At 33.3% G+C, this 12,897-nt stretch overlaps 1 protein-coding gene across 4 annotated transcripts in view; it reads left to right on the forward strand.

Moving 5' to 3' along the window:
• LOC149567301 (Galactose oxidase/kelch repeat superfamily protein) overlaps positions 1-12,897 on the forward strand; it is a 228,799-nt gene that overhangs the window by 81,586 nt on the left and 134,316 nt on the right. For all 4 annotated transcript variants that reach the window (XM_089820483.1, XM_089820480.1, XM_089820481.1 and 1 more), the window contains exon 7: positions 8,926-8,987. In XM_089820483.1, coding sequence (XP_089676609.1) covers positions 8,926-8,987 — 62 coding nt within the window. The remainder of the gene's footprint in view (positions 1-8,925; positions 8,988-12,897) is intronic.

The following is a 12,897-nucleotide window of genomic DNA, read 5'->3' on the forward strand; positions in this document are numbered from 1 at the left end:
GGTTCACGACACTTGAAATAGGTTACACAAAAATAAACTAAGAAATGAATGGATTGTAGTCAATATGACTGTGGAATAATGGGAGTATCTCGAGAACAAGCTATGATCATGCAATGTGATCATACAAATAGATAGAGATTGGAATTAACTATAGAGTATACCCGTTGTGGAAAAAGCTTATTATAGCAGAGCAACACAAGTCTGAGGGAAATGATAGCAATAGCAGAGTTACAACACTTGGAAAATACAATGGAAATCCAAATTTCATTATTGAGTCCCATTGCATATAACTTGTTCTCCCCCATGATCGGTTACGAGAAAGATCAAGATAAAGGTGGCAATGAGAGTTTCAATGGAAACAAGGAGCCATCAACTTAAGTGGCTATCATATAATATTATACTTGATCAACGTGGTGACATAAGGCCCGATGAGACAATTAGCAAAGTGGCCAACCATGAAATAATATTAAGTCCATAGCCAACATGGAAAATAATAATAACGTCACCCTCTTAATGTTTTAATACAAGAACATCATTATACCTACCTATATTCATATGTGTATGTACAAAAACACATATACATGCGTAAATCTTAAACATATGTATTTTATGCATACGTTCAATTTAAGTAGGCATATGAATCTTAATTGATTTACGCACATATACATATATATGTATGTACATGTATGAGTATATAGGTATCATGGTGTTGTTATATTAAGACAATGCTTTACATAATAGAAGGTTTTGAAAATATTCCAAAATATAACGGTAACAAATCTGTAAATGCTTAGTGATTTATTATTATTTAATGATATACGTTAGCTGGTTAGATCATGGTTGCCCCTTAGTATACCCTTGCTTGCCTAGCCATTTTTCCTTGGTCATGGTGGTTTAGGACTCGTACCTATTTGCTCAATTGTAGGTGGTGCCCTTTTGCCCAATTCCTTCTTTGGCAATGCTTTTGCCCCCTTTGCTGCATTCCTTCAAAAGAGATTTATCATGGTAATAACATATTTTTCATCATTTTATATAATCAAAATTATCATAACATATGATCATATTAGCCAATCATTTCCAATTCATATATCATCATAACGATTAACCAATATTGTAAATTTCCCATGAGATCATAACGAATAATCAATACTTCATTTTCATATAAAAATATAACGAATAACTAATTTAACCAATCACTCAACTTCTCATGAAGCCTCAACGGCTATAAACAAACATTTAAAATTAAGCCAAAAATTTGGATGTAATACAATGCATGGTACTTAATAATCGTGAACCTCAAGCTTAGAACACCTTCACTAATGTTTGTGGGTTTATCTCTTGCTCAGCATGTTGCATCAAGCATGTTAGTTAACCTATCCTTGATCCCCACAACATTGAGTCTCCTTGAGCCTCAATCTTTGCTCATTCTCTTTGACCTTTTGTGGATTATTGGATTCTTTCTTCCCTCAAATTGTAGCATAGAGATTTGAATTATTCTTGAAATTTGGCTGCGTTTCTTTGCTGCTCATGCATTCCTTCCATGGGCCTTAGAGACTCTCAGTACCGCTTTTCTTGGCACCTAAACTCCTGATTCTTGGCACATCTTACCATCGCACCTTTCAGCATATGTTTTCTCAGTCCCTTACCTTCTGGTATGCTTTTTCTCAGATCCTCACTGTTCAAACACAAAGTTTCATCTATTACCTTAGATGGCCAAGGTTAACAATAATGGTCTCAAACTTGAATGCGATTGAATGGCTAGAATTTTTGGCTCGATGCTAGAACTTCAAACCTCTATCTAAAGTGGCAACTTCATCAATTTGTGTCTTTTGTTCTTCTTATGAATAAACCTTAGTTTAGAAAGCTTGACGCTTATGTTCACTCGTTGGATCTAAGGACAAAAATTCATGCATTTGGAGATCAGAGGATGAAACACTTTTTGTTGTTTGAGGTTATTTCATTTAGAAAGTGCATTTGTGCTGGAGTTCGAGCAATTTTTATCGTATCTCAACATTTTGCTACATTTGTAAAGTGTGTTCTAAGAAGGCCTGCATATGGCAGAGGAACTTTGAATTTGTGAGAAGAGATAGAGTAAAGAGGAGAAAGCCCAAAATGCACAAATTCTACTTGCGGACATCCAAGTCAGTTTATATTTGAAAGAGTTACAGGCTCTTGTGGTAGTACTGCAGATGTCAGACTGGAAAGTGGTGTGGAACACATGGTGAACTACACTGTAATTTATATTACAGATGAGATTAACTTTTATCAGCAAATATTATTTTTTTACATATATTGAGTGATCGTATATCACTAACATATAATACCAGTTATGGAATCCCATTACTGATCTCTACATATTGGAATTGATGTTTCTAGGGAATTCATAGTAAATTTACGTGGTGTGATACTTTGTATAAACTGTGGGAAGATCAGTTAATATAACAAACAATAGAGGAAATGAGGTGCTCTAAGACAGCATAACATTAGAAACCAATGAATACAAAACAATTGCTCAGAATTCATCACATTGAAGGTCCAACCAGTCCAAGATTACATTACACAAGAAGCCAAATAATGTAATAACCCTGATTGGATATTATCCCCAAATTTACTCACAAACAATATTCAGGAAACAACATGCATCTTTTGCAAATAAAACCAGCAGAATAAACCAACCATGAACCAGTAAATGCTCATTACAATACCTCAATATGCATTATTGTGTTAAGTTTGTAGTTACACTCAGATTGATATGATCATGAGTTTCATTATTGATGATAATATACATATTCCTTTATATATATATTAGATATATTATATTATATTATATTTTTTATATATCTATATAATAATGTATATATTATACATATGGTTAGTTATATTATTTTATACTACTAATGAGGTTTAAATCTTGGAGACATGTCTCTTCAAAAGACATGTCTCCTCTCATATGAGATCCAAATCTGCATTTGAAACATATCCATAATAATGCCAATATTATTACATTTGCAGACACGATCCATGTTACTTAACATGGTATCAGAGCCAACTGCAAATGTGTGAAAGAGAAGGTTGAAAAGAAAATTATCAATTGGTCTTTCAACTATTTCAGTTTTGAGATGGTAAAAGGACAAGGCAACTTGTGAAGCATAGAATGAAAAGTTAGAAATTCTATCTTAGACAAAACAAGTGGACACCACAATCGTGAAGGTGGAAAGAGAAGTGAAATTGGATTTTATTCTCTTCATGGCATGATTCTTGGTGTTCAAAATCAATCAAATACTAAATCTTTTAACAACTCCCTACTACTCATGTTTGCGCTCTCTCAGGAGCGATCAGTGAGGTCATAAGCCAGCGACCGCCATTGACTGAAACACTTTGATCTTTCCCTAGGTCGGGTTTTAAATCTGGTGCAACTCAAAATAGCAAATGTAAAGGAGAGGTGTATTTCATTTTTAACATAACAAGTGCAAGAAATGGTTTAATTTAAATGATGGAGTCAGTCTTTATAATCCAAACTGATATAGACTTTTAGAGAAAACATTCTCCGAAGGAAATAGCTAGCTCCATGTGCATTTAGGCTTTTGTAATGATATGGAAAACACAATATTTAGAAAGAATATCGATGCCATTGTGCATAGAGTTCCATGCAAACTGAGAGATATTGGATGGTGGAAGGAATAAAAAGAAACACAACCCACATGAATAAGGCCATAAAAGTGCCCCTCCATGTTCGAATGAAATTAAGAATCCTGGTGAAAGAAGGCTTTTGCAACAGTATCATCATCGGCCAAATAAGGATGTGTCATTGTGAAATCCCTCACATGGCTCAAGAATCCAACTTGTTCATTGGTCGGTACCTACAGAACATACATGATGCCCTCCAACATCCATGCTTGTGTGTCCATTCTCTCTAAATTTCCTATCCAAGAATTTGCAGTGCTTTCCGTATGCATGCTAGAGGCCGAGGTGCCAAAAATGAAAGTTGATTGATTTGGAGATATGCCAACAAAAGACAACCAATTCGAGTTTGGACAAAATTAATGCCTCCTCTATTTATTGACATTTTGTCAAATAGATTGTAGGCATTAATGAAATCATTCTCCAAATGCATAAGACTCCTCAGGATGCTTGCTCATAGCCATCAATGTGGAGTTGTTTTGATGAGTCAAAGATTTTGAACCCCTCATTAAGAGCTCACATGATCTACCAAATAAAACTCCCAAGTAGCTCCAAGTCTATGTGAAAGCCTTCGGTCCAAGCGCTTCTGTTTGGATGAAAGTTTGTTGTCATGGTACAGTTCGATCCATTCTAGCAAACAATTTGCATGCACCCGATATATATACTTGGTGGATTCCTCTTTGAATGATGCTATACGGGCTTTGGGTATTCCTATTGTGTTGTTTAGTTCTCTATATTTACCGTACAAGCTTCATTTCTTAGGGAAATCTTGATCATTGACGCAATTGTCATAAGACTCTAACCGTAGCCTTTTGATTGTCATGAGAACTTGCAATTCCTGAATTGCGTTGAGATAGGTAAATAGAGATTCATAGTTATAGTGAACACAATGCTTTCAAAAAGTATGGATAACATCAAATAGAAAGTAGAAAACTTTTTACCAAATGTGATATGCATATGTAAAGCTTCCCAGCCCCCGAGCCTTGGAACAAAAATTGAGCGGTTTAAATACCACCACTGTGACATGATGAAAGTTAGCAAGGGATAAGTTACTATCAAAGCCAGTTTATACTCACTTACTCTATGATGTGAGAAGTACATCGAACATAGAGCACCTACGCAGGTGTATGGAAGGTTTAATCAAATCCAAGAAACTGAGATATCAACATCTAAAGGGATCGAGGTGTCCCAAATTTCAGTAATAGTGGCGGAGTCATCAATGATATGTGGCGACTAAACACATTATCTGTTAATCTACCTATTGTGAGTGTTGGGCATATGATTTTGGATGAGTGGTTATGAGTGGCACGTCAATTTTGTGTGTTTAACTCTTCTCCATTGTATGTGTGCCCATTGTGTATGTGTTATTGCAGTGTTAGAGGTTATGCTGAAAAGAAAAGAGAAAGTAATTATAAAAAGCTCTATGGAAACTTACCCTCCCCGATTTCTTCTCTGTCAACTAGTGCAAGAAAGATTATAAGGTAAGTATATACATGTATGTATTATTTCTTCTAATGATCTCATTTCAATATGTTGAATATGAAATATTTTGAGTAATATAGAACAAAGTGAATCAATGTTAAAGTTCCTTCTATATTATTAAATCAATGAATAGATATATTCATTTATTTGATTTTAAATATATGGAGATTATATATGAGGTCAAAGACATTTTTCTAAATAATTTGAAAAGAATATAATTGAAAATGGTCACTACAGATTATTATACGTGACATTTATAAGAGAATAATATGTTGAAAATATAGATTTAAGTTAGATCTATATTGAAATGACTTTATTATGCAAAATTATTTTCCTGGAGTATTATAGTAGTCTCTTTCTTATTTATATTTCTTTACGTACTATAAGAGCTATGTGCCTTGATCTTTTATTCCGAGAATGTTCTTGCAGGAAAGGGAGGATTAATATCAGGCTCAGAGGGAGCTTAACACTCCATCAAAAGCATTATTGGATAAGGAGCTCAGGAGATTGAGATTTAGAGGGAATCTGACATTTTATTAGAGGCAACCTTGAAAGAGAGGGATCAGATAGTGGATATGGTTTCGTCAAACTTTAGTGATCTCGATCATATTGATCCAGAGGGAGTAAACCATTCTGTGATGGAATCTTTAGTGATCGATAAATTGCAAAAATAGGATTGTAATTCATGCAACTATGTGATTTCAATGGGCCTACCCTTTGTGTACATCATAAGAAAGTGGTGACTTCAATTGAACCATCTACGATAAATGATAAATGAAACTTGACATATGAGTTATGGAGTCATTCAAGTGGCAAAATCATACTCAATCAAGATATTGGTGTATTGTGGACAAGTTTTTGTTCACTTATACTATTAAGCAAAAATGAATTTTTGGGCCTTCAATGGACGAAAAGAGAAAGTTGGAACTTAGAAAGGAGTTGTCATATTTGATACATAATTGTTCAACAATATAAGAATGAGTGGAAATTTTACATTGTGGGGGGAATAATAGTCAATGTTCCATTCCTACTTGATCCCTATTAAGAGGGGGGATGTTCCATTCTCAAATAACCTAAAAAGACAATTTTTGAATCTTCATGTGTAGATAAGTATTCTTATCTTTTACATTTATCTACTCTTTGTAATCTCTCTTATTTGTAATTCTATACATACTATAAGGGTTATTTGCCTTGATCTTTTCCTTTGTGTTTGAGGATATTCTTACATGAAAAGAAAGTTTGTACTTTACATATGCTACCAATATTGTGCAAATTCAATCTAATGACAGTAGCTCCAAAGACTTTGATGATAAAGATGGATATAGTGAGGCTCTTGAAGCAAACATCTTTGATGATTGAGATTCTTCTACATTAAGAGGGAGTATGAAACTTCTTCTAAGCCAACGTGAGAGCTTAGAAGATTAATACTTAGAGGGAATCTAGAACATGTGTATGACTACATGATGTTGATGGGCCTACTCCTATCTATATTATGAGGAAGTATTGACTTGTCACTAGAAAATCTAAAGATTGATATCATATTTAGAGTGAGTTTAACATGCATCCTTAGGTGAAGAGAGTTTTTTAAGGAAGTAACTAGAGGACCTGATTTCCCAGGATTGATATTTAGAGGGAGAAAATTTGAGATGCAATCCTTCGTAGATGATATTTTTTATATGAGGTGAAGTTCTAAGATAAATTCTTTGTAATGCGCTCTTTTCTATGAGAGAGAAGTATGATGTGAAAACCCTTTGTTCCACCCTCTAGTAGCAGCTATGGTGGGTCCACCCTCTGACTTGGTTCATGGTGGATATTATGTGAGTTACTACATGATGCTATTGTAATTATGTCATGAAAGATGACGATCTTTCATTGATGTATATATTTAGAGGGGAGTTATTGAAAGGTGACAATATTATCAATAACTGGACCTATTATCATAACAGATTACATTAAGTTGTCTTGGTGTGCTGTAAGTTATGATAAGGTGACAATCTTATCAATAGATGACCAACCTTCTAAACACCAAAAGTGTTGAAGGTTATTGGTGTTATTGTTATTAGGTCGGATTTTGCTAGACACATTGATATCCATTATGGTTATTAAGGCAGATCTTATCGGACACCATGAAAATTATTGGTGTCATTGCTATTAGGCCAGATTTTGCCGGACACCACAAAAGTTGTTATGATTCTTTGGGCTAGATATTGCCGGACACCATAACTAAAATCTATTATAGACTACACTTAAGGTTGTATTCAAACTTAAATTATAGTAATTGCTTAATTTTCCTTGTTAAAAGGAAAAGTGTTAAGAAATTTAGTCTCATTATGATTTATAGCAAATTCCATATATAATATATGTGTGTGTTGAAGGATTTATGTTGATATCCTTATTGCCATTCTAGGAATATCATACCGAGATGATATCTCTTCGTATACTCAAGAACATAATATGTTCTGTATCAATCCTTCTTAACTAAGAGGGAGTGTTAAGTTTGTAGTTACAGTCAGATTGATACGATCATGAGTTTCATTATTGATGATAATATAAATATTCCTATATATTATATATAATATATAATACATATTATATATATATATATATATATTATAATAATAATAATACAAATAATGTATAAATTATACATATGGTTAGTTATATTATTTTATACTAACTAATGATGTTTAAACCTTGGAGACATGCCTCTTCAAAAGACATGTCTCCTTCTCTCATACTTATATGAGATCCAAATCTGCATTTGAAACATATTTATAGCAATGGCAATCTTATTACATTTGCAGACACGATCCATGTTACTTAACATATTGCATTATACATCAGCAATACAATAACCAACTATCAAAATATCCAACCTTAAATACAGAGTTACAGTGAGATTGGAAAACTAACAAAGAACTTGTATGTGAAAGTGAGACATTTGGTGTGACATCTCCACTAACAATGGAGTCGCGTTCACTGTCTACCAGCACAAGAGTTTCCGTCCTTAGGCTGGATGAAAGCTGAAGCTTTCCAAATAATTCTCGAAGAGAGAAAACTGATCTGAAATCCAATAACTAAGCATAGCCGAAAATGAATGAAACTTCCTCTTTTAATATTCAAATAGTGACTCTTTAACTCCCCATTTTGTCTTTCATCTTTTTCCCTCTTTGTCCTCTTTTAACTCCCTTTATAATATTTAATTGACTTTTTAAATAAATTGACTTCAAACTCTTATAAGTCAAATTTAATATTATATGAATTTAACTTGGGAATTCATAATGCCCTAAAAAGGGGACATTACAAATAATCAAGCCAAATTCAACTAGGCAATAGAAGTCATATTGCAATGGAATTTGTAAATTTATTTAATATGCCTTTGTAAATTACTAAATAGCTTGAATGTAGAGTGGTTGAATAGCAAGCAAAATGGTTATGCACTTTTACAAAAATAATGATTTTCTTAAATTATATTTGCAAAAACATATGCATTGAAGAGATAAGCACATCAAAAAATATTTTCTATTTTAAAAGCCTAATAATACTCCTAGAGGTTGCATCCGTAGTGAAATGAAACATAAAATGAAAAAAACTATTGACCACACAAGGGCTTTAGATCATTTTGTGATCTGCTTCTTCCTAACCTTGTAAATCTTGCTCAAGTGTTGTAAGATGTGAAACCCAAATGTGAAATAAGATAAATCAGCATGTTCCATTCCAGTTAAACTGACAGTTCTTTTCATGCCATTTGACTATTTTCAGGTACTGTACAAGCATAAAATTGTTATCTTTGGGGGTTTCTATGACACCTTAAGAGAAGTGAGGTTGGTATTTCGAGGATATTATGTGCAATCAATTTGGTGTTATTATGTATTTACATTGTGCTCTAATTTTATGATTTAAAATCCTCTTGCACACTTTACTTTTTATTCTGTTTTTCTTGTACGTTTTTGCTTGTAGTACTCAATAATTTCAAGATCTTCATGATACAATTGTTGCTTGTTTTATAAATAAAACTTTGATTATTATTTTTAATGATTTATCAGTTCAATTACTGGGGTGTAGGTGACCAGAAATTACATTGGGGCTATGTGGACGTTTACTTAATTTATTCCTACTACACAAACAAAATTGCCATCCATTAAACATTTCTGGTCTATTCTACTTGTGTCTGATTACCTCAAAGGCATGACCTAGGATCATTCTAAATTTAACAATGCATTCTTGATTTCCCTTTATGTGTTCATCCTCCCTAGATTCTGACTCCAATATATGTTTTAAAGTGTAAAAAGAAGCCTTAGTTCAAGGAACCTCGGCATCCCTATAGTTCAGAGTTTGACATCCAGCTTGCAAGGTTGGTGGCCCAAGTCAATAGTTTGCCTTATTCAATTACTCTAGTATTACATTGGTAAGGCCAACACAAAGGCCAAGTCACTTCAGAGTTTTGATACCTGAGCCTTTTGTGGTTGTCTAAGCTTTACAAGATAAATTTGTTTTTTTCCCTTATTCAGAGCTTTTGACTTCTGATGCTTTCATTGTTGTTGAAAGTTTGCAAGATGAATTCTGTTTTTCCTTTATATTTTCCATCTCTTTTGTCAAGGACCTTTTCCAAGGGAGTCTTGGATAAAGAGGGGCAGTTGCTGAAGATTGCTTCAATACTTTCTATGGGTTTTGCAAATAGTCATAGAGCAACAATCATATCAAACTTAAAGTGCAACTTCCCTAAAATTAATGACAGTCCTTGTATGCTAAGTCACAAGGTTTGAATTTGAATTCGAGTTCGTTGATCATAAAATTCGTTAGTTACCGATTCGTGAAACGAATCTGATTCAAGCACGTGTATCGGATCTGTGGATTCGTGATTATTTTCCTCCAATTATGATTCGTGGAGGATTCGTGTGTGTGTGTGTGTGTGTGTGTGTGTGTGTGTGTGTGTGTGTGTGTGTGTGTGTATCTATAAATATATAGATATAGATATATGCATTATATACTAAAAAATGAGAAAAATATACATTATTCTAAAACTAAATCATTTCATGGTATGAATTTGTGATTCTGGTATGAATCTATGGATTAGAGCCATTATGATTATAAAAAAATAATTGGAAAAGTAAAAAAAAATTAATTTTTAAAAAAGAAAAAGCAAGATTTTTGTTTAGAAGAATTCGGACGAATCCAGGCTGTTAAATCTGTAACTTGTTAAGCATACTGATCTGATAACAGATTGATCAGATCTGATATAGCATGATAAGTAGAGGACCAAGTCTTTGCATTATTCCTTCTTCAAGATCGGCATCTATCCTTAGGAGTTTGCATTATAATTAATCTAACAACATTGCTTGTGTTTGTAATTAATATTTAATTATGCTTAGAAAGTCGCCGACTTCTAGAGGTTAGGCAAATGATTTTTGGAAGAGTCATGTCCTTTCTAAGGACATGTCCCTTGACTCCTATACTTATAGAGGGTAAGGATGAAGTCTAAGAGCACACAAGATCAAAAACAAGTCTGCTCCTAAGTCATCACTGCCCTCATTCGAATTGCAGAAGTAAAAGGCAGAATTCTGAGTTACATCTCTAATCCAATTAAAGGCTATAATCTAAAGTTATTCAGAGCAAGCTATTAGGAGAGAAAGAAGGTAGATTCCAGTCTATATTCAGTCCAAGGATATTTGCAGAAAGTTTACATGGTATTAGAGCTCTGGTAGTTGAACCTAGGCTCTACAAAATTCAATAATCAGATTTTATATATCTAGCAACTATCTCCTATCTTCAATGGCATATACAATCAGACCCGAGGACAGGTTTGATGGGAAAGAACACTTCAATGCCTGGAAATTCAGAATCATGATGATTCTTTAAGAGAATGATGTAAAATAATTTGTTGATAAAGCATCCAAACAACCGCTAGTTGAACCTCATAAATCTATTTGGAGCAAAGGAAATAGGAAAGCAATTCAAATCATATTAGATGGAGTCAAAAATGATATCGTACCCATGCTTACAAAACATCAAAATGCATTTCATATGATGAATGAATTATGAAATGCATATGTGGTCAACAATGCAACTAGGGTTCTTGCATTGAAAAGGCAACTAAATCACATTCAGATAAAGAAAGGAGAATCAATGAATTCTTACTTCCTAAGGGTTGCAGGCATTAGAGATGAACTGTCAAGTGTAAGAACTATTATTAGTGACACAGAATTAACACTAATTGCTATAAATGGATTACCAGATTCATGGGAGACTTTTTGCACAAGGAATAATTACTAGAGATAATCTTTCTGACTTCAACAGATTTAAGAACAATTGTCTTCAAGAAGAATCCAGAAAACTAAAGAAAGGAGCGAAACTAAAAACAGAAGATAAACTTCATATTCTTAATACAAACTCCTATAAGGGCAAGAAGAATCATTTTAAGAAGAAAAAGGGAAATCAAAAGAATGGGAAACCCAAGAAAGATCTATCCAAGATAAAATGTTTCAGATGTGAAAAGTTTGGACATTACAGATCTAATTGCCCTGAGAATTCTAAACGGCAAGTAAACTGTACAAATGTTACTAGGGAAGAAGATACCTATGATCCTGAGAATCGTGTATTGTACTCATCACTATCAAATGAAATTTCAAGTAAAGCATGGGTAATTGATAGTGGATCTTCTAGACATATAATAGTATACAAAGAAGCACTAGACTCTATTTTAGAAAAAGTCAACGTCGAAGTTACCATTGGAGATAATTCAGCAGATCTCGTTGAAGGAATTGGAAATTGTACCTTAAAGCTTAAATTTGGAAATTAGGTGTACTCTACGTACCAAGAATTAAAAGAAATCTAAGTTCAATAACACTTGAAGATGATGGGGATAATGTTGCATTTGTGGACAGTAAAGTTATAACTTGGGCAAAGAACTCCTCAATCAAGAAAGCAAAGTTGATTGGTCAGAGAAGAAAATATTTGTATGAATTGAATTCAAAATCTAGTTGACCTATTCAAGCCTTAATTCATGAAGCTGAAGACATAAATGAAATTTGGCATAGAAGATTAGGGCATCTAAACTTCAAAACTTTATCAACTATGGAGAAGATGGTTATTGGTTTACCTAAACTCAATAAAGACCACTCAAGCATATGCAAAAGGTGCGCAATAGGTAAGAACACCAGAAGTCCATTTCATGATAGCACTAGAAAAACAAATAATGTTTTAGAATTAATTCATTTAGATTTATGTGGACCTATGTCTGTTCCTTCTCTTGGAGGATTTTGGTACTATATTTTGTTCATAGATGACTTCTCTAGGAAAACATGGATTTACTTCTTAAAATGCAAAGAATCAAAAGAAATCCTAAAGAGATTTAAAGAATTCAAAACATTAACTGAGAGACATAAAATTATAACTCTTAGAACTGATAACGGAGGGGAATATACCTCATATTTGTTTAAAAAGTTTTATAAAGAATCAGGAGTTAAGAGGGAGTACATTGTTCCTTATAATCCAAAACAAAAAATGGTAGAAGAAAGAAAGAATAAAACAATTATAGAACCTGCTAGAGCTATGATATTTGATCAAAATCAAGAATATTATTTTTGGGCAGAAGCCTCTTGCACTGCCGTCTATATTCAAAACAGAAGCCTGCATTCTTACCTTAGAGATAAAACTCCTGAAGAAGTATTTACTAAGGTCAAACCTAATATAAGTCATCCTAAGATTTTTGGGTGTCCCATATATATCAATGTT

This window comes from Cupressus sempervirens, chromosome 3, assembly GCF_028749045.1.
Source record: "Cupressus sempervirens isolate cs-2001-9-10 chromosome 3, ASM2874904v1, whole genome shotgun sequence".
Taxonomy (NCBI): domain Eukaryota; kingdom Viridiplantae; phylum Streptophyta; class Pinopsida; order Cupressales; family Cupressaceae; genus Cupressus; species Cupressus sempervirens.